We start from the raw sequence: 23692 nt of genomic DNA on the forward strand, positions 1-23692 counted from the left end.
CTGTTATCCAGCAGTCTAATGCTTCAGAAAATGAAAGATAGCCACATTGAAAACAAATATAACAAAAAGGGAGGGCTTCAGGAGACAATTTATTCCCCCAATAAAAACAATATCTTTTACAACGAACATATCAACATCAGTATTTTTGAGCACTGCTACCACTAAAAGAATGAATGCATTTGCTAGATAAGACAAGTGAGGTTTTCTTTCTAAAATCTTGTTGTTTAGTTATTTTAGTCATGTCTGACTTTTCATGAACCCATTTGGGGTATCCAAAGATACTGGAGTGGTTTGCCATTTCCTTCTCCAGCTCATTTTATAAATAGGGACACTGAGTCAGACAAATTTAAGTGACTTGTTCAGAGTCATACTGCTAGTATCGGGCCATATTTAAACTCAGCAAGATGAGTCTTCCTGATGCCAAGCCCAGCACTTTATCCACTATGCCACCTGGACAAAGAGTTTAAGGAGAATTATACTGAGATTTATGTGAAAAATTCATCAGTTCAGTACTCAAAAGATTATAGGATTGTATACTGGAATTAGATCGTATCTTAAAGATTAGTCCCACTCCCTCATTTTACAGATGAGTAAACTGAGGCCCAAAGCCAAAGTTTATAGAATAAATGAAAGAACTGAGATTTGGATGCAGGTCTGCTGACTTCAAATTCCGTTTTCATTTCAGTCCATCATGCTGCCTGAGCCATATAATACCAAATGAAAATACACTGAAGTCATGGGAAAGTAAGATGAGAGTAAAAGTTTTCCTAAGGATTAACATAGTTGTTTTTTTTTTAATCAGAGAAAATTTTTAAAAACCAATAATATCCCACCTGACAAATGGAATACCACATAGTGTTACCCCACACATATGTTTAATCTCTGCTTTCTGTTCTTTGCTATAAATTGTTTTATCCTTGAATAAATGCTAATAGTTAAAGTTTAAACTATTAAGTATAGTACTGGTAACTAACCACTGAAGCACACTAAAGCACTAAACACAACACTGCATTGCTGTAGCATTCACTGGTGTTTTAAAGAGATACTCGCTGTACTTGGAAAAGGACTGTGGCAATTCCTTAATTTTGTCTTCATTAGACACGACTTTTTAGGTAATTGAGTAGGGTTAATTGTACCTATAACTGACTGAGTGGCATATGAGCCATCACGTCCACATCTCATACCTGATAAATGGCTCAACTGAGTTACAGCCAAAGAATTCATTATCTTGTCTCCCAATGCAAAGTCAAGTAGTAGACCCCGTTTCATCATTACCCACATTTATTTAAGCAAACCAAGTGTGTAGGGATGGAAAATTAATGCTTTTATAAAGTTTCACAAATACAGAATGAAGAAAAATTATCCATACCCCAAAGCAAGGGCATTTTTACACGCAGTTCTATTTGAGGAAAACACCCAAAGTGAGAAAGCTGGAGCTACAGCAGGTATACATCATGGGACATTCTCATTTTAACAGTCAACTGATCCAAATGAACTGCTGTTTTGCTCCTGACCTGATCCTAATGATGACAGTTGCGTTGAAGAGTGCATTCCATGACCATGATGAACATAAATGATGTGAGACTCAACCATTTGTTTTTAATGCCATTGTATGTTAGGCAAGGGAAAGTATCATTACAATCTCTGTGACATCAAATGAAATGCATCTAGTTTGCATAGGTTAGTATTTGGGTTAGCATGAAGCTGTTGTAATCCACCAAGGCTTCAAGATTCACAGTGTAAAGGGAAAAGAATGTGAATTAAAGCATTTCTACTAAAATATATTTTAATAGCTGGTGTTAATCTGCATAACAAAAGCCAAATTATGTCAACACATGACATCATTCTGTAAGACCCTCCATTTGAAAAACAGTGTTTCCTTCTTAACTGCATACCTTTTAAGCAAATACAGTTTTGTGAAAAAAGCATGATAACAAACTCAAATTCTGCATACTTTAAAGCAAACATAAGCCAAACTGCCCAGTGGTTCCTTTTTACTATTTTTTTTAATATCACATGGTAAAAACCAACAGCTTATAGTTTCTACATCATGTCAACAGTACATTCATTGCTCTTTTCTGATGGTCCAACAATGCAATACCCAAGAAAATGATTGTCATGCAGTATCCTTTCATCTTCCAATACAATTCATTCTCAACAGCAAATGGATTACAACTTAAGTCTAGTATGCAAACTTTATAGTTTATCAGACACAAAAAGCATATGAAATTCCCACAAATATATTGTAGTGAATCAGAAAGTTTGAGGGAGGACAGATGGCCCTGAGGCTTCTTCCAGACTTGTGGTGTGGGGTTCCTGTAGTCTAAAGCATCTTGGAATAATTGCTACAGATTATCTAAAGTCTTAGCTTTTTAGATCACCAGTAGTTGGCAATTGCCTGCAAAGAGCCCTGAAGGGCATATAGTACTTCAAAGACCTACTTTCATTTAGCATTTTAACCTAATTTATATATTTTACTACTAAGACAGTACTTAACTAAAGTTTTTTTGTTTCCATATTTCATGTTACTCAGGACAGCCATAATCTAGCAACTTTTATAGGTCTACCTATCTACACAAGTTTTATATTCTTAGAGGCAAAGAGCTGAATGAGCAATGAACTCATGAAACCATTTTCTTCTCATGGAGTTAATTCTGCCAAATGTTTGTGCCTCATAATTCTTTTGTCTAGGAAATACTAAAAATCCCCAAACCTAACATTTAACCCTTGTGTTAGAAAGAACTATAGGCATTTTAAGGACCCAAGGAACTCTCAAAGAAGAGATGGAAGAGTTTAAAATGACCTTTCAGTTTTATGAGTTCAAATCTTCTGAAAGTGAAATGCAACAAATTGTTCATTCCAATATGGTTGTTTGGCAAAGAGAGCTCTTCTTTCTTCAGAGCTTCTCATTTCCTAAAATACAAATCACGTATGATATGAGCATTCCTGTAGAATTGGCAACAGAAGCTTGCTTGATTTTCTCTCAAAGGCCATGTGGACAAATGGGGATAATCAACAAGGCACCCATTTTATTAAATACACAATAAAAACTGATTTACTTTCTTCATGTTTACACATGTGTGCTTTAAAGGGTAATACACATTTTAATGATCTTTGCATTGAAAACATTCCAGTGGAGGTGAATGAACCTGAAATAGAGGGGCAACTTTAGTCATTCCATTGCCTCTTTGAGAAGGGACTTCACCCAATCTTTGAAATGCATTGAAGCACAACAAAGAGAGGTTAGTCTGTGGTTTAAAAGAAAAACAGGCAAAATAACATATTTTTTTGAAGCTTGTCACTTCACGTCATTGATGAGAGAAGCAAAAACACAGGTTGAGTAATGCCCTGCTAAAATAGCAGGTCTAAAAAAGGTGATTCTGAGAACTGTGCTTACACACTTTTGTATGTTCTGCTGAGCTCAGTGGGACAGGAGATATGGATCCCAACACTGTGATGTGGATTATGCTGCTAATTAGAGTTGATGAGAACAAGATGACAAAGAAGAATTCATTTTGCCACAGGTTAAAAATAGAAAGCTTTCCTAGAGAAGAATTAGTAAAAACACGTACTACAAAACCTTACTTACAACAGAAGAAATACATCCTTGTTCATGTCACTCTCAAGAGAAAAATCATTCACACACAGTTTTGAAATTTTGTTTTTGCTGTTCTTGGGAACATTTAAAAATGTATCAAACTGGTCTAGCTGCTTTTATCACTCCTGAAAGCATCCTATTATTAGAAAGGTAGGGACATTCACCCTTTCTAGTTTTGGGTATGGTTCAGTCATTTTTTTGACTTCATAAAATAGATACTTAATTCTTAACTTCTCTTTTGCTGTCCATATTTTACAAAAGGGAGATGTCACCAAGCTGAATTAAGGTTTGGGTTGGGGGGAGGGTGGTGGTGTCATGAGGAGCCTTAATAAAGATTCATATAAGAACATAAAGAATGTACTTGAAAAATAAATTGTGACACTGCAGAAATAGTGCTTTGGTATAAGATTGCTCTGTTTCCAGTGTTCCTCCTGTTTCAGAGATACTTAGCATCAGAACAAGATTTTGTAACCATGAACGGAAAAAAATGAATTATGATCTTCAGAGCACACAGTATCTTGTTTTACCTCATCTACAACACTGCCAATTAGTTTAATGCTGATGCTTGCCCCTTAATTAATGCTGGTTGGTATTACATGGAGCATAGGTATCTTGATTGATATCCAGATACTATGTGAAGCTCTGAAATCAAACACTACCTCTATGTGGACACATGTGCACTCATGTAGGTGTTTACATTTCCTAAATTTGAGTTTTGAAACTACAGAATATAAAATACCAAATTGTCACTTTGTTGTCACCTTGCAGTCCTGATTCAAATGATCACTTAAAATCAGTTTTCTGTGAGCATCCTATGTATGGGTTTATACAAATTATAACCATCTTAAGCTAAGTTTGAAATTGCAGTCACCAACTGCTTTCTTCCTTTTCTACTTTTTAATTTATCACAGGAAATGGTCTATCTTGTACCTTGAAACTTACATATTTACTTAAAAACCAAATTGGTGTGAAGAAGCATATGCCTTTAAATTGGGATTTTCATAAAAGCTCATTCTTCAATTCAATTACATATTTAGATTTTCCTTAGTCTACGCCTGAATAAGCCCCTCAAACATCCAGTTGATTGCATTGATTAAGTTAAATAACTTTCCAAGTCAATGACAAATGAAAATAGTCAAATCCATTATTAGGTGATGTTATTACCATCCGAACCCCCATCTAAAATAAGCCTGATTGACTTTTCAAGTCTTATTGATGCCATGCAGTCATGATTTGATTGGGATATAGCTTATTGACCTCACCTCCCCAGTGAGACAATACAAATTTTCAAAGTTATGAAATATCAACAGAAATTTAGCTTTGGCTCCATAAGATTTTTCAGTTACAAGACAGTTTTTTTAGGCCTTTTGTTACCTCACATTTTCCAATACATTCTGTGCTCCAAATATCTCCTCTAAGTACTGTCAATTTTACTAAATATTTGGAGAGTTAAAAAATAAAGTATTAAGCAAAACAGCACTGGTGCAAAACATCCAGCTGTTCTTGGTGTATAATCTCACTGCAGAGGACAATAAACTACAAAATCAGGGTGGGGAAATACAGGTGTATCCACATCTTGGCTCATCCATTCAGATTTTTGGCTTCTTTTTTTTTTTTATTTTGTGGGGCAATGGGGGTTAAGTGACTTGTCCAAGGTCACACAGCTAGTAAGTGTCAAGTGTCTGAGGCCGGATTTGAACTCAGGTACTCCTGAATCCAGGGCCGGTGCTTTATCCACTGTGCCATCTAGCTGCCCCGAGATTTTTGGCTTCTTGACACTGTGACCCCACAGCTAAGAGTGGCACTAATTTATTTGATGGGAATCTCTACTCATTCTCTGTGGGAAAAAACAGCCTTCACGATCACTCCTCAGTTAATGAACTCATTGTGTCTATACTAAAAATCTCTAATGAATTTCCTATTCCTCTCCCTCTCCCAGATTTAGGTCTGGAGGAGACATAATACAAAGTAGAAAGAGGATCCTTTATATAACCAATTTAAGTTGCTGAATTTCCATGCTAGAAGCCAAATGAAAACTACCCATTCATTATATTCTAAACAGAATCTCTGTCTTTCCGTTAACTTTTTCTTGCAACTTTTCACCAGATCCAGTTAGGCTTTTTGTTCCCTTAATATAGAAGCAGTGTCAGTGAAAGCTTCTCAAGGAATACCTAAATTATTTATTTACTAGAATATAAATTTATTTCCTAAGGTTGTAACTCCTTCAAAATTAGAATGCAGCACAGCAGAAGAATCACAAGCAACTTTTTAAAATGTTGTTTGGTTTTTGGTTTTTTTTTTTTTCAAATGAGCTGGCAAATGGGAAGTTGGGGTTTTTTAATCATCTATAAACTTGGCTGTTATGACAGGGATAATCATGGTTATGGACTATGCAGCAATGGTGCATATTGTACCTAAGCTTAAACTTGCCTGGGGAATCAGGATAAAGGAGATTGGGGAAGGAAAATAGGCAGCATTTGAATTTAGGCCTTTGCAGAGTAGCTATGGCGAGTTATTTGGCCCTGACATTTTATAAGGCCTAGCAAATATTATATTTCTTTCCCTGAATTAGATTTAGAGGAAAAATAATAGAAAGCAGAGAGTTTCAACCAGTTGGCCCTATCAAATGTAAGTGGAAGAGAGGGACACAACTGGGAATGCATATGGAGGGCACAGATGCCACTGTCCCAAGGAATCTGGGATTCTTTTCACCATGTGAGCAAAACTTTCTTTACCCCCAATGGCTACTGGATAAGTAAGACATTGTGATTATAAACAGCCTGTTCTCTGCCAGTCCTTAAAAATATCCAACTGGTTGATTACAATTGGATTTGGTACCTGCCTCATGAGTCTAAATTGAAACATCTTGGAGACTACTGGATGTGCTGTTATTACATTAATGGGCTGGGTCTCTCGTTGATGCTAAAGTGACAGCTAAGAATTTTCCTTTACTTATCAGATTAGAGAGAGAAGAAATGCCTCTTTTCAATACCAGAAACAAGGGATCAGGAACCAATCAGAAGAAACCACAAACACGGTTACCAGTACTAGGTATCCAGTCACAGTTAACTTAGTTGTTTGGTTGGTTTTGGGGATGACTGAACCTACTGCTGCTTTAGGCTGGGAGCCCAAGCTTTCTTCCTGGGACCTGTGTCTATCTTTCAATTTAAGGACTGACTTATCTCAGTGATAAAATAGCTAATAAGTGGTCTTAAAAGTATCTTCCATCTTTTTTAAAAAGGTTAGGCTTCAGAATATATTAGAATAAAGCTCAAAGGGGAAGGAGGATAAAGAATTAGTTAACAAACTCAATGTAATTGGCTGGAAGCATTCCAGTTTTCCCAGTTCTCTGCACAGTGCCGTACATCCATCCATCATCGATAGGTTGCACGTTGACAATGTAGTCACCATCCCTGAAAGAAACTTCATCTTCATCTTGAGCGCTGTAATCATACATTGCTCGGTAGGTCCTCTGTTAATGGAAAAGAAGAGATGTTCTCTGAGTACCAAGAGTTACAATTCTAGATGGACACAGTGAAAGACCTGGGAGTCAGGACATAGCCCTGGTTCAAATATTAGCTGCACTGAGAAGCTCCAGGGACCACAGGCAAGTCACTTTATCTTTCTAAGACTCAGTTTCCTCTTCTATAAAATGGGAATCACAGGATTTTTGTCAAATTACAATATATGTGTGGGTGCATGTGCATGCACACACACAGAGAATCCCAATAGCATTAGAGTACTTAGCTTAAAAGTACTCTAAGACTTTTGTGACACCCTGTATATAGAAAAAGTACTTTGCAAATTTTTAATGCACTACGGGAATACCAATTATTTTACTTTACTAAATAATGTATTAGGACTTCCAATGACCTGTGATTTCACCAAAGGAAACATTACCCTCACCCAGTCATAACTCCTCTTCACTACTAGTAGACAATCTTCATCCATTGTTATGACCATCAAAAGGCATCTCCTGTCTCTCAGCACCTTAGGTTAACTCCAGGCCTGCATTTAAAGTTGGGTGGCTTTCCCCCACACACACACACTCAGCTCTAAAGAACCTGTCAGAGCTTGCTCTATTCTGGCCTAACCTGTGCAAATGCAGGACCATTTCCCATAACGTGATAGAATAAGACTTTTCCTAAAAGCAGCCCTTGAAGTAACATTTTACTGGAAGTGACTGGAAGTAACCACGATTGTGTCCCCATTATTATTACTAATAAAAACCAATACATGTTTAAAGCTTACAAACACAATCTCGCTTTCACTTCATTATGACCCTGTGAGTCAAATACTATAAGTATGATCTCTTCCATTTTATAGATCAGGAAACTGAGCTTCACATATGTGAATTGGTCACACCTACAGAGGAGTAGGTGGCATAGCTAAGCCCCCAACCAAGATCTTTCTGTCTCCAAGTCTATAATTTTGTTTAGTGAGCCACCCTGGACCTCTAACAATATATAAACAAACACAGAAAGGAAATATTCCCAGGAGAAGTTGCAGGTAGAACCATTTCTGCAACAGGCCAAGCTAAAGAGTAAATATTTGCACTCAAGACCTGGCAGACTTGCCACTACCCTGGGGTCCTATCATGATTTTTCACAAGTGTCAGCCTGAACAGTTGTAAAATAAAATACAGAACTAAATTTCAATTCAACAAGCATTTATTGGGTACTTACAAGGTGCCAATAACTCTGCTAGGGGCTAGAGATTCAAAGAATATATGATGATCTAAACTCAACAGTGAGCTTATTAAAGGGTGAATTCAAAATAGGTGAACCAGGGGTTCTCCTCCTTAAGATATACCTATTCCCCTTGAATACAGAAGGAAATAAACACTGTAACATTCCCAAATGAGACAATACATGTAAAATATTTTGCGAACCTTAGTTGTATATAAATGTCAGCCTTAAAGTGCTATATCAATTTTATATTCAGTGCCTGTTCTACCATTAGTATATTGGACTTTGCATAAAAATTCATCTACATAGTAGGGTCAGCTAGATGACTCAGTACTGGCTCTGAAGTTGGAAGGACCTAAGTTCAAAGGTCACCTCAGACATTTAGTAGCTATGTGACCCTGGGCAAGTCACTTAAGCCCAATTGCCTTAAACATCCTGCGCCACTGCTAGTCATCCTGATATATATCTTGCCAATAGATTCAGATGACTCTGGAGGAGACAGTGAGGTTGGTGACCTTAAACAGCCCTCCCTGACTTAAATCTAATTCAGCGCAAGTCATGGCATCACCATGATGTCATGGCTTTCTTCGAGAATGAAGGACAAGCAAACAACATCTATACAGAAACTCCCCTTTCTCTCCTCTCACTTTATTCCAAGCCCTCTGCAATTGGGCTTCAGACTTCTTATTCAACCGAAACAGCTCTTTCCAAAGTGACCAATGATCTCTTAATTGCCAAATCTCATGGGTTTTTCTCATGCCTCAACTTCTTAGCCACTCTACAGCACCTGACAACATGGATTTCACCACTGATAACCCTCTCCTCTTGGATACTCTCTTCTCCCTGGATTGCGATGGTGATGACTGCTCTTTCTTGGCATTCTCACTTAGGTGACCACTCCCTCAGTCTCCTTTGCTGAATCTTCACTCATGTCCCATTTACTAACTGTGGGTATCCCACAATGCTCCATCCTGGGCCCTTTTCTTTCTGTACACCCTCATTGAGTGAGTTCAATGATCATTTTCATGGAGGTAATTACCCATTCTACATATCCAGCCTTGATCTCTCTCTCTTGAGATCTAGTCCCAAAACACCAAATGTCGAATGGACAGAATGAATAGGCTATCCCATAGGCATCTTCCCCCTATGCCCACCCCTCTTCCTAATTTCCCATTGCCAAGAGTATCTTACATACAAAGGGATTTACCAGTCATCTGCATTAATGGCTTTTCTGTTCTCCTTGACTCTTGGTTCCCATTAACCCAGTCAGTTACCAGACCCCTTATTTCTACTCACATAGCCATCACCCTAGTTCAAATACTCATCACCTCTTGCCTGAAATATTATAATAATCTCCTATTTGTTCTCCTTGTCCCAAGTTTCTCTTCACTCCAATATGTCCTCCACACTTCTGCCAAAGTGATTTTCTTAAAGCATAGATATGGCCATCTCACTCTTCTACTCAATAAATTCCAACAGAGTTTCCTATTACCCCTATGATCAAATATGAACACCTTATTGGCATTTAAAGTTTTTCAGTATCTTTCCAGTTTTCTTAAATACTATTTCCTGGAGGCAGCTAGGTGGCACAGTGGATAAAGCACCAGCCCTGGATTCAGGAAGAGCTGAGTTCAAATTCAGCCTCAGACAATTGTCACTTACTAGCTGTGTGATGCTGGGCAAGTCATTTAACCCTCATTGCCTGTCAAAAAAAAAAAATAATAATAATAATAAAATAAATAAGTTCTTTACTACTTCCTTCCATGTACTTTCTGATATAGCCACAGCAGCTTACTTGATATTGCTCCCAAATGTCCCACCAAGTTTCATACTGACTATTCCTTACACTTGGAAAGTTCTCCCTCTTTGGGATAGTGCATAGCTTCCTTCAAGACCCACTTCACATTCCACCTTCTCCAGGAGGCCTTTCTCAGTTCTCCCCAGTTGCTAGTAATACCCCTCCCAGATTACTTTCTATCTGCTCTGTACGTATGTTGTATATCATACATATATTTTTCCCTCCCACATTAAAATGTAAGTTCCTTGAGGGCAGGAAGTAATTTTGCTCTTTTTTTGTATCCAGAGGACTTATCACAGTCTATGGTACATGCTAAGTATTTAATAAATGCTTGTTTGATAGACTAATCAATTAGCCAATTATTCTTACTATAGTATACAAAAAGAATCCGTAGTTTCCCGAGGAAGGTGGGAAATGAATCAAAAGAATTTCTGTGCATTCATATAATTTATAACCTATCACTTTAGATCATTTATCTCCTTGGCATAAGAAAGAGGGGGAAGGAGGGAGAAAACAATTGCTAACCACCTACTATGTGCAAGGCATTGTGCTAAGTGCTTTACTAACATTATTTCATTTGATCCTCAGAACAACTCTAGGAGGGAGGTATTATTATTATCCCCATTTTACATTTAAGGAAACTGAGACAGAGATTAAGTGACTTGCTCAAAGTCACACAGTTGTGTCTGGGGCCAGATTCATGCTCAGATTTTCCTCACTCCAGGCCCAGAACTTTATCTACTAAGCTATCTATGTCATATATTTACTATATATGTAAGTGTACTATAATATACTAAATAAGAGCCGTCACAATCATTAGTGGTGCTCACAGTCCCTGAAGGACCACAAAATCAGAATTTCTGTATTGGAAGGGATTTCAGAGGGTGCTTCATCCAACCAAGCCTTGAATATAAATCCCCTCTAAAATAACAAGGAGCAGTGAAAGTAAACCCAAAGTTTCCCATCTTGCTTTGGGTTAAATGGGCTTCCTGATACCAAGTTTCACTTTGCCTCTTTATAACTCCCACCCACCGCTCCAAGCTCTACTGTCAGAATCCAATCAGAGCCAAGTCAAATGCCTCTTTCACATCATAATCCTTCTAACACATGCAATTAAGATGGAAATTCTAAAAACAGCTTTCCCCCATGGGCTTCTCTTCTCCTTGCTAAATGTCTCCAGTTCCTTCAAACAATGCTCACATGACATAAGTTCACCATGCTGGTTATCAATCCCTAGTTGCTCTCTGAGAAGTGAGTGTACTTCCCTAAAATCAGCTATTGATTCTTTCTAGCCTCTGCAGAATTAGGTCCATTATGCTTCCACAGCAACCCTTGGCGGGTGGGGTGGGGGGGAGGCAGAGTATAGCATGCTGTAGTAAAAATAACACTGCACTGAGATTCGGAAGATCTATATTGTCCAACACGACAGCTTTAGTAAATTGCCTTACAAACCTTAAGGCACTATAGAAATGCAACTTGTTATTACCTTTAGTCCTGGTTCTCTGATATTGATCCCTTGTGTATTACTTAATAAAAATAGCTAACAATGAAAACATTTTAAGATTTGCAAAAGGATTTATGTTTATTATCTCATTTGATCTTCATCATTGCCCAGTGAGATAGGTAGTATGGATATAGCCCCTGCCCCTTATGCTTCAGGAAACTGAGCCTAAGAATAATTAAGTGATTCAGAATGTTAAGCCACATCTCTCTGGATTGGGAGTTCTGGGACCTTTGTACTATGCCGCTCTTCCTTTCCCTTCACCTTTTCTCAAGTTTTACTCAGGCTTATTCTGGATGAATTGACTAATGTTCATCGAGTAGACCTTTTGAAAAGTTGGTGTTAAGGGACAACAGTAACATTTCTCTTGAAAGTATTTAGATCATAATGATAGGGTCAAAATGATAGAGGTTGTTTTTTTCACACACAAAAAGTAATATAATTGAATCCATGGTATATCAAGTATTTTTAAGTTTACTTTTATTCTATGTGTTATGGCTAAAATTTAAAAATGGCTAGTGTTTTTTTTCAGGAGTTTTTTTAGTGTTGTTTTTCAGGAGTTTTCAGTCCTGTCCTACTCTCTTCAACCCCATTTGGGGTTTTCTTGGCAAAGATACTGAAGTGGTTTGCCATTTCCTTCTCCAGCTCATTTTATAGATGAGGAAACAGAAGTAAACAGGGTTAAGTGACTTGCCCAGCCAATAAGTGTCTGAGGCCAGATGAGTCAGGCCAGACACCCTATCCAATGTGACATCCAACTGCCAATATTGTCTAATGCTAACAGTGGTCAATTAATCTCAATATCACCTGCTCTAAATTGAGCAAAATATATCATGTATTAAGGAACTTCAGCTCAGTAGAAGGAAGAGTTCTCTTCACTGAGTCGAAAAATATGCCACCTCAAAACAAACACTAGATTATATACCTACAAAAGCAGGGATCATGTCTTCTCTAAGTCTCCTATCTCCCTTCTATAAACAGACAATGTTCTACACACAGAAAGCATTTAAATCACTTGTTGAACTCGAAAACATGATAGGCTGATTATCACCAGAAGTACCACACACAAAAAACCCACACAAAGTTGCATGATCATGTTTCAAGAATGGAGTACAAAGGATTTCTACCTTGGATAGGAGATCACTTTATCTCTACGATCTCTTCTAATTCAGAGACTCCCTGCATTTAGTACCTGAGTAGGTTCATAGTAAAGACATAAGGGGAAGAAGAGATATTCCACTTCCCCATAATATTTAGTCATTAGTTATACAATTTAAAAAGTGTTGAGATGAGCAAGTAAACTGATATATTTAACAAAGTTTTCTCTTAGCCAATGTATGCACAACATGACTAAAGACCAAAGAGGGCTAATATCTACTAGAAAAAAGAGTAGAGTAATGCATGGATTTATAAATTATATACGTACCAGACTTGGTGAGTGTTGCATTGATCTCATGGATGACATGCTGGTCTGATGCATATACCCATAGCCTTGGGATTGGCTTTGTTGGTAGGCCCCAGGAAGTACGGGGGCTGCATATTAAACACACACACACAAAAGAAATCATTATAGAGGATTCCAAACCATCCTTTCTGAGTCCTCAGTCCTCAGGTGACTGCTTAATCAGCAACCAACAATGAAAGCTGCTTCAGAGATGAAATGCCATTTTCAGTGATGGTGTGTTATTAAAATAGCAGTACTTAGGTATACTCTTCAGATTATTATATCAAACACAAATAGGGAAGTCAGGCTCATAAATTATGTTAACTGGATTAAAATGAAGATTTAAAAAGATCTGAGGTAGATAGAATTCAACCTATCAGGTAGCATGGGCTAACTTTACATCCTATTTCTCAGATAAATGATCAATGGTCATTCTCAAAATTGCCAGTCACTAGCACCTCTATGGATTAGTTGATTACTATCCCAAAGTTATTAACAATGATATGTCTTAGTCAATTACTAGCCTCCTCCATTTAAAAGAAACCCTTTACACACAACACCAGTCTCCTGGAAATAATAAATGATTCAGGCAAAAGCAGATGCTTATGGTTTTGTTGGGGTTTTAATTAAATGACTTAGATACTTTGAAAGATCCTCAACTTCATCAGTGCTACAACTATTCCAGGCATTCTCATTTCTTGCATTTCTTATCCATATTTTCCCACAAGTTATGCAGAGTAATTGCCTGAATGCCTGAATGCCTGAATTTTATGTAACTTCAGCCTAACTATGGCATCTAAGCAAACTGACAATAATAAAAATGCTAAAAACATTTTGAAATTCCCTAGGTATTCTTCCCCCACCATAATTAAAAAGAATAATGTTCACTTAGCTCTTAAGCATCTCTTCCTCCACCTCACCCTGCCTCCCACCCCAAGCCCATTCATTAATCAGATTGTTTGCTCGGCTCATATACAGGGTGTCCCAAAGTCTCTGATCAGTTATAGGTGATTCATCTTAAAAACCATACTAAGACTTTTGGGACATCTTGTATACACTCATTCTACCCATTATTAAAAAAAACACTGAAATTAAAAAAATATGGTACCTACTCTGAATGACATAAGATTGTAGAGAAACTAACAAAGAATATGGAAACTGAAAATGTTGCCATCATTGATACATCTTTACCTCTACCTTTCCCCCCATTTTTCTGAGAATTTCAGCAAAATTTCAAATGGATGTTTTACACTATATTATGATACATGCATTCCAGAATGTCATGTGTGAGACCTTCAGGGACTTCTGGTCTGAAAATGACAACAGTCTAGGAGAGCCAGCATACTCTCCATGTTCATGATTCAAAAAAAAAAAATTTCCTAATGACCAAAGTCAAATACATCAAGTGTCATCTCTTCCAAAAGGCCTTTTCTGATCTTCTCAGTTGATAGTTCCTTTCCCTACATATAACCTGAAATTAATTTTCCCTATGTACCATTCTTCTTTCTTTCTTTTTTTCTTTCTCTTTCCTTACATCCTTCCTTCCTTCCTCTCTTTCTTTCTAGCCTGGGTCTCCCTATTTCACCCAGACTGAAAACACAGTGGATTTAATCCCAATGTTGATTGGCATAGAAGCTTTAACTTTCTCCACTTTCCTGACCAGGATTGGTTCATCTTCCTTAGGTGATCCTCCATTTCCATGGGCTCATCATATTATTGCCAGATGGTACAGACAACGGATTGACTTTAGCCATTCTGGAATTCAGAATTCCCAAATTCAACTGAAGCACCAAACTGAGCCTCCTCCAGTAGCAGCAATCACAGCTTTGTGCTACCACACCTAGCTATATTTATTATCCATATATCTAGAATTTACTCATCGTGTTGTATTCCACACACACACACATACCTCAGTATACCAGAAGCTTATTATGGGCAGGGACTTTTAAGTATTTCTATTTGCATTTACCAAGCCTAGCATAGGACCTGACATCTAGAAGACACTTATTCAATCAATCCTTTAGATTGATTGAAGGGAAATTTTAATAGGGGTAAATTTCAAGTCTTATACTTGGCATTCAAAAATGCAACTCTATCTGTATAAGATGGGGCAGGCCTGGCTATTCAATAGTTCATCCAAAAAAAGATCTGCAGGTTTAGGGACTGAAAAGTAAATGGGAGTCAACAGTGAGGAAGCCCCTAACTAAAAGTCATCTTGGACTGCAAAAATAAGAGTATTCAGAACAAAATCTCTCTGTATTCTATATGAGTTAGAGTACATAAGGTATATTATGTTTAGGAAAGATATTGTTCAGCTGGAGAAGAATGAGAAGAAGGCAACCAGGCAATCTTCCCAAACAGATCTGGTAGCAGGAACTGATTCTGTTTAGCCTGGGCAAGAAAAGATTGAAGGAAAACATGAGAATGCTCCTCAAGTACTTAAAAGCTGTCATGTCATGTGGAACATGGTTTAGAATTGTTCTATGTGTTCTCCTTTTCTAGAAGTAGACATTATGAGTGAAATTGCAGAGAGGAAGAGTTTGTTTCCATGTAAGAAAAAATTTCCCCCAAATGAGAATAATCCCAAAGTGGAATGTGATGCCCCAGGTAAGGTTGCACTTGATTCTTCTGCTTTCACTTGAATCTTCAAGCAAAGGCCGACCATTTCTCAAAGATGCTATAAAATGGATTCTCAGTCAGGTATATGTGAGATTAGAAGGTCTGAGGTTGCCTATCACAATAAGGCTCTGGAATCAACAAGCAACCAATCTGAAACCCTTGTTATATAACCTAAGTAGACTAGGTCTTGAAATAGATTGGGAGGAAGAAGCAGTGTGAGAGGAGATGGGGCATCTGTATGTATATCTAGAAGCACATTTCCACTTGCCTACAATAAAGAAATTTATTGTTCTTCACATCATGTTCTTAACCATTATATGGTACATTAGTGATATGGAAGTTATATATGCAACTGATGCTTGTTATTCCATGGTTTCAATCATATTTGATTCTTCATGACCCCAATTTGGGTCTATCTTGGCAAAGATACTGGAGTGGTTTACCATTTCCTTCCCTAGTTCATTTGACAGATGAGGAAACTGAGGCAAACGGAGTAAGTGATTTGCTTGGGGCACACCTAGTGTCAGAGGCCAAATTCAAACTCATGAAAATGAGTCTTTTCCTGATCCCAAGTCTGCCACTCTATCTACTGTCTGAAATTGATGGTAGTCCATGATGTCAGACTGTGCTTTAAAGTGAGTTTGGTAAATGAAGTAGAGTTAATATGTTGATTTATTGTGTACAGGTTGATAACATGATGCAATTGACAAATGTAATTCTGGGGTGTTGTTAATAATGAATATTTTATAAGTAGCAAGGTTCATTTTGGTGAAATATGAGAGCATGAATATTTTAAAGCAGTTTAATCATGAGAAAATTACAGCTCATTAATGTGTTCTCCAGATGATCATGATATTAAGTGGTTAGAGGGGTTTTCCCCCCATCCTTCTGATAATCTATGTGTCAGTATTGTTATAAATTATTTTTAAATGACCAGGCATGCCACTAAGAAGAAAATGGCAAGAACTATCACATGAAGTTATTGAAAACCCATCTCAAGAACCTTGGGAAATGATATCTTACTATTAAGAACCAAATTTTAAAGTATGCAGTAAAATATAAAGGATATCATTAAAATCTTTTCACTTTAAGAATAGTGATAAGATAATAACTAACCATTTTTCCACTTTAAGAATATCTATTTAAAAACCCTATAAATATAAAAGGGTCCCTACATCAATTAGGTGAAAATGAATATATATTCAGTAAATAAGCATATGTTATACACACACAAAACATTGTTGTTTGGTCATTTTTAATTGCATCCGACTTTTCATGACCCAATGTGGGATTTTCTTGGCAAAAGTCTTTTCCATCTCCAGCTCATTTTATAGATTAAGAAGTTGAAGCAAACAGGGCTAAGTGACTTTCCAAACTGTAAGTTAGTAAAGTCCCATGTTTGTCAATATTGGTCTCATGAGATACCTCCCTCTTTACCTCCTCATTAGAAAGGTTTCATTTTTGAGATCTTTCACTCCTTCCTGGGTGTCTTCCCTTGTAGAATTTTAGCTCTACTTATTCTTTCTCTGAATCTTTTCAAATCTGATCTCCCCAAATCTTAGGATACATATCAAACTATCTCTGGATGCTTTTCTCCTCTATCACAAATTTAAAAATAGAATGATCCTACCTTCTCCCTGCCCCAGTTCTTCATCATCTCCATTGGGGCAGGAGGAGTTATTGGGCAGGGATTAAGTGCCTACTATATGCCAGGCACCATGCTAAGCACTTTACAAATGTTATATCATTTGACTCATTTGATCCTCAAAACAACCCTTTGAGGTAGATCTTATTATTATTATTCACATTTTATAGTTAAGGAAACTAAGGCACACAAAAGTGACTTGCCCAGGGTCACACAGCAAGTAAGTATCTAAGACTAGATATAAACTCAGGATTTCTTGATTCCAGGTCCAGTGGTACTCATTCCATTGTGACACCTAGCTACCTTGGCAACCAGTATCTCATTATTGGTGGGAATCAAATCAAAATACAATTCTTCCATAATTGTACGGAAAGACAGCAAGATATAGTAGATACATCATTGGAATGGAATCAACAAGACTTGGGTTTGAAACATTTATTAGCTCTATGACCCTAGTCAAGATCTTCAGCTTCTCTGGGCCTCAGTTTCCTCACCTGTAAAATAGTTTCCTATCTGACAAGGTTGTTGTGAGGATCAGATGAGATTAAAATCATAAAGTTCTGTGCAAAAACTTAAAGAGCTATATAAATGAAAGCTATCATCATCCTTACTAATGCCACTTCCAACAAGAAGGCTCCTTTTGTTGCTACAGAAGCAACCTTATTCACACAAAAAGAAACTGGGGAAATTAAAATGTATTTGTGACCATTTGGAATTCCATGTTAGGGACACTTCTAAGCCACATTTTTAAACTGAGTAACAATGTGGATGATGTTCTTGTTGCCATGCCATGGGCCTGAGTTCTTTTAAAAACTACAGAAAATAAACAAAACAAATGAAAAAAGATGAATTTCAAACCATTTTCAAAATCCAAGCTGATTATATATATTTAGCTGAAGGAAATCTGCCATCTGTGTCATAGCCCTCCCACAAAACTATGAGATACATGGAATTAAGAAAAACTAAGCTACTATTCTATTTGTACAATGGCTAAAAAAAAATTTCATCTGTAGAAAAATCTCCACCATACTTTTATGAACCAGTTGTCATGCCTGACGGCCACTGCAATGGATGAAACATGAAAATACAGCCTTTCTGTGGCCCCAAAGTTTAAGTGAGAGACTTTAGTTTCAGCATCTGCACAAACAACAAACAATAGTTGTAGTTAACCTAAGGCGACAATAAAAACAGAGATGGAATTCAAAACTCATTTCACTGCAGCAAGGCTGATTGACCAGGGACCTGGAAGCTGACTTAAGCCCCAAGAAATACAGTGAGTTTGGGCTTTCTTTGGAGTCTTATAAAGTATTAAAACCATAATACTCATAAAGTCTGCTTTTTGGACTTTGGGGGGGGGACAATTTCGTATGTAGTATTTGTTCTTAAAGAAAAAAAATGAAAAACTGAAAAAACATAGATGAAAATATTTTAATGAGGGAAGAGCAGGAGGAAAAGAAAATGTGGCTAAAGGAAAGGTGATATAATGAATATGAATCCACTCCAAATATGAAAATATGAATAAGCCAAATAATTCTAACAGAAGAGCACATTGAGCCAACGTAGGGTCTGCTCAATGAGGAGTTAGCTAAATGGAAATCTAATTTGGGGGTGCGTCTCTTTTGACTTTCCTTAGCATAAGAACAATCATGCTTCATAGAAATGCTTATCTGCTACACAGAAGTCAATGCAGAGGCAAGCATACTCACCACAATATTTAGGAACTACCAACCAAAAGATGATCATATGGCAGCTAAAGAAAATATGATGCTTTAATAAGTGATTGCTCAATACAATAGGGTAAATATTTACTGTCTAGTATGGAGACCAGATAGGTGGGTACCTATGTGGTGCAGTGGATAGAGCACAAAGCCTGAAGTCAGGAAGACTCATTTCCTGAGTTCAATCTGGCTTCAGACACTTACTAGCTGTCTGACCCTGGGCAAGTCACTTAACCCTGTGTGCCTCATTGTCCTCATCTGTAAAATGACTGTAGAAGGAAATGGCAAGCCACTCCAGTATTTTTGACAAAAAAAAAAAAGTACACTAAATGATGTCATAAAGAGTTGGACATGACTGAAATGACTGAACAAGAAAAACAAAAAGAGGACCAGAGGTCCTATCTATCAGAGCAAGAAAGTGAATAATAATAGTGTAACGATTGGAATGATGCCACCTGCTGGAGAGGTCCTGTAGGAAAGCTCTACCATGAGGAGAAGGCATCTGAGGGCAAGCCATGGGGGTCAGGTCCTTGGCATCAGGAATTGACATTTGTTCGTGGGTACTGTCTATCAAAGCTATCAGCCAATCAACTTGAGGAGCCTCCTATTTCTGGGAAGAGGACATGAAGTAGGAAGCAGACGCTGGCGGAGGGGTTCTTCCTCTTTTAGTTCCTGACCATGCCATGGTGGGTCGGATGATGGGGTCTCTTAGAAATAGTTAGATTTTTACCTTTCTCTCTGATCCTAATGCTCTTTAATAAATACTTAAACACTTAAATATTCTTGCTAAAGCTTATAATTTATTGGTGACCACTCATTAGATTGTAAGTAGTATAGATAGAATTTTAGCCCCTTATAAGAGGTAACATTTATATAGAGTTTTAATGTTTACAAAGTGCTACACATATGCATCTGTATATATCATGCATATTTAATTACATAACATGACATGTTTTTGTATCATATATACGTTAAATATAAACATGTTTTGTTTAATCATTTTCAGTCTAGTCCAAGTCTTCGTGACCCCATTTGGGGTTTTCTTGGCAGAGATATTGGAGTTGTTTACCATTTCCATCTCCAGCTCATTTCCCAGATGAGGAAACTGGGGCAAACAGGGTTAAGTAACTTGCCCAGGGTCACACAGCTAGTAAGTGTCTGCATCTAAATCTGAAGTCAGGTCTTCCTGACTCCAGGCCCAGCACTCTATATCCACTGTGCCACCTAGCTGCCCAAATATAAACACACTTATATGTTTCCTTTGATCCTTACAACAACCCTATGAAGTATATGCTATTATTAGCCTCATTTTTAAAATGAGGAGACTGTTTAAGAGATGAAATGATTTGACCATGGTCTCCCAGCTAGTGTGTCTGAGGCAGGTCTTTCTGATTCTAAGTCCAGCAGACTAGCTATGACACCATGCATCCTCTAAGAGACCTGGAGGGGGTATTATTTGAATTGGGCTTAAAGCATACTTAGAAATTCAACAGGTTAAGACCTATCCTTGGAAGAAGAGAAGATATTCCAGGCATAAGGAAAAGCAGGAGCATTTCAGGGGAGAGAAAGAATATGGAATAAGCATTTAGATAATGCCTACTATGTGCCAGGAACTGTTCTAAATATCTTTTACAAATATTATCTCATTTGATCCTCACATTAACCCTAAATAGTAGATGATGCTTGGATGAGGGGGAAAAAGACAAAGCAAGAGATAATGGAGTAGATTCAGAAAAAAAAGAGTCGTTCAGTGATGTTAGAACAAAGAATTCAGGGAGTGTATACTATGAAATAAGATTGGAAATTGTAGAAAACCTTGAAGCCCAGTGCCTGTCACATAGTAGGTACTTAAGAAATGTTTACTGATTGAATGAATGTTAGACTGAAAAAAACAGCACAAATTGATTTAAAGGGCAATAGTCATCCACTGAAAATTTTAAAGCTATGTTTGTTTATACTGTTGCTCTGTGCATAATCAATCTATGGGATTGTGGGGAAAAGAAGAGGGAGGAAAATCTGGAAATAATGTACTGTAATGGTCCAGTTGTATAGTAATGATGACAAGGGTGGTGGTAGGGAGAGGAAGGGAAAATTGAGAGAGGAGTTTCAGAGGTAATAACAAAAAGACTTGATAACTGACTGGATACATGGAGTGAACGAGAAAGACGAGTCAAAAAACAACCCCAAGGTTACAAACATGGTGAATGGTGGTACCCATTCAGAAATGGTGAAGACAGAAGGAATAAGCAGATATAGAAAATGGAAGATATTTAACTAGGTTTCTGACATGTTAGGTTTGAGGTGGATTTTCAGGTGAGAGAACCCTGTCAATAGTTGGAAGGGGGTGTCTAAAGCTTAAAAGAGAGGTAAAGACCAGGGTAGAGATTTGGAGGTCATTTGCACAGAATCTGTATTTGGAATGATGGGAAGAAATACGATTACCAGTGGCAGAGGTTGCGGAAAGAGGAGAACCAAGGACAGATCTCTGGAGGAAAGCTCATATTTAAAAGCCAGGAGAACCAATGAGGAGGATGAAGAAAGAATGCTGAGGTGAACCAGGAGACTATGGCATCTCTAAAATGAAGAGAGTAAAGCATATTCAGTAGGAAGGAGTGGTCCACAGTGCTAAAATTCTGCAGGATGATCAAGAAAAAAAAGAGGGTTGAAGAGAGTACCCTAGAGACAAAACATACATGAGGAGGAGACAGTTTTAAGAATTGCTGCCATGGATCTGTGCTGTTTTTATCTTAAATGAGAGGCAAGTACACTTCAAAAAAGGACATATTTTTATAGTGCATAACCCCAAAGAATCATTTTCATATTTTCTAACATATGGCTATAGTTTTGTACATCTCATTTAATACACATCAAAGAGGTTCCAAAGTTGTTGAGAAGGACAAAGAATCCCCCATGAAACAATTAAGATGAAACTAATGAAATGCAACTGAAAAATGACTAGACTGGAGGAAGCATGAAGATTCTGTTAGTTTTAAAATAAGCATTAAGTGATTGTGATAGATCCCAATTGGGTAAACTCTAAACATCATTAGCAAGGTAATAATACTGCAGTTGGGAACAAGCCTAGCATTTTGCCCATAACGGAAGTCCCCTTACTCAGATGGACCACTGGGTTTGTGCAACTCATTCAATGAATTTCATGTTTCAACTACCAATATGCCATCTTGTAAATATAGTGTGACCTAAAATGAATAAAATTAAATCACATAAAAATACTCTTTCTAAAAGACTTGTTTTCAAATCCTTTTTGTGAAAATCCATTTTAGCATCTGGTTAAATAGAATTCCCTTGTGTGGAGGGGCTTTTTTAAGTATCTCTCTAATCTTTTTCCAACCAATGCTAACTTATTTTATATAGTCTCCCGTCCATTTTTCATTTTATTTCCTTCTATAATTAACATTAGGTTCCCCAGCTCTTTACTCTCTGCCCTTTAGCCATCCTATGCTGATGCCAACCCAGGACTGGGATGCTGTAATTGAAGATTAGTGGTCACCCAGAAATCCCAAACCACACATTTATATAGCATTCTAAGACTCCCAAACTGTTTTCTTTACAAAAATTCAGTGACAGGTAGCACAAATATAATTTCCTTTTTACAGATGAGGAATCGGGCTTCATAGAGTTTAGCAAGCATCCAAACTCAGTCAACAAACATCTATTAAGTACCTACTATGTGCCAGACACTATGCTAAATTCTGGGGATACAAAGAGAGACACAAGACAATCCCTGTTTTCAAGGAACTCAGTGTGATGGAACTCCAGTGCCATTTTAATGATACCATAATTTCTTTGAATAGGTGGATAACAAACCCTCAAATCTGAGCATTAAATCTTTACTTTCATTTAATGTATCCAAATTCATCCTTATGTTAAGGTTTGAATTCTGTTTATTATTTTCCCTTACTTTTGTTTCTCGAGGGTGTCATCTTTCCACACTGTGACCATAACAAGTGCCACAAAAGGAAATAAAAGTATCACTAGGGGAGAATGAACCAGTCTCTCCTTATAGCCTTAGAGTCTTAAAGAGCATATTCCTCTAACTAATACAACTATGTTCTGCCCCCCAAGCCCAAAGCAAGTGTGCCCAAAGAGAATGATAACTTTGTCCAATGCATATTTTTACAGTGAGTAAGATCTTACTTTGGACAGGGTCTGAGCTTTCTAGCAGAATGAAAGAGACTTAGAGTGGACTTCCTTCTTTGTTCCTGTGAAGGATGCATTTTAAACCACCTTGGAGAAAAGAGGAATCAGGCATAGAAAAATTTAATGACATGTCTCATGGTGAGTTGATTTAGATACCTCATCAAAATTGTCAGTATGGAAGTACAAAGATTCTGAAGCCAGATTGCCCTGATAAAGTTGATGTTAAGCACATCAGGGGAAATAAAGTGTATCTCTGAGATTTTTCAAAAAGAAGAGAATTAGAAAACCAGTTTGTACTCTTAAAGTAGTCCATCTGACCTGATTCTTCAACATGCCTAGACTAAAGGTAAAGAGTCACCCAGCTCATGAAAAGCATTTCACTTGCCTTGAGGGTATGCCACCTGCAGAAAAATCGGGAAATTTATTTCTTGTACTTCCTAACTAACCCAGGGCCAAGGCTTTTTTTTTTTATTTTATGGAGCTCTCTAACATGCAAATAGAATGAAATAACTTCCTACTA

General features: G+C 37.3%; 1 protein-coding gene across 7 annotated transcripts in view; it reads right to left on the minus strand.

Annotated features, from left to right (window-relative positions):
• Positions 1 to 363: 363 nt before the first annotated feature.
• The window catches only part of NEBL (nebulette), a 506719-nt gene continuing 483390 nt past the window's right edge, over positions 364 to 23692 (minus strand). For 4 of the 7 annotated variants that reach the window (XM_043966340.1, XM_043966341.1, XM_043966338.1 and 1 more), the window contains exons 6-7: positions 13012 to 13118; positions 372 to 7070 (exon numbers count right to left, since the gene is read on the minus strand). In XM_043966340.1, the coding sequence (XP_043822275.1) occupies positions 6894 to 7070; positions 13012 to 13118 (284 nt within the window). In that variant the 3' untranslated portion in view covers positions 372 to 6893. Of the gene's footprint in view, positions 7071 to 13011; positions 13119 to 23692 lie in introns of all 7 variants that reach the window. The other 3 variants (XM_043966342.1, XM_043966337.1, XM_043966343.1) reach the window with 3 other exon arrangements.

This window comes from Dromiciops gliroides, chromosome 5, assembly GCF_019393635.1.
Source record: "Dromiciops gliroides isolate mDroGli1 chromosome 5, mDroGli1.pri, whole genome shotgun sequence".
Classification (NCBI taxonomy): Eukaryota; Metazoa; Chordata; class Mammalia; order Microbiotheria; family Microbiotheriidae; genus Dromiciops; species Dromiciops gliroides.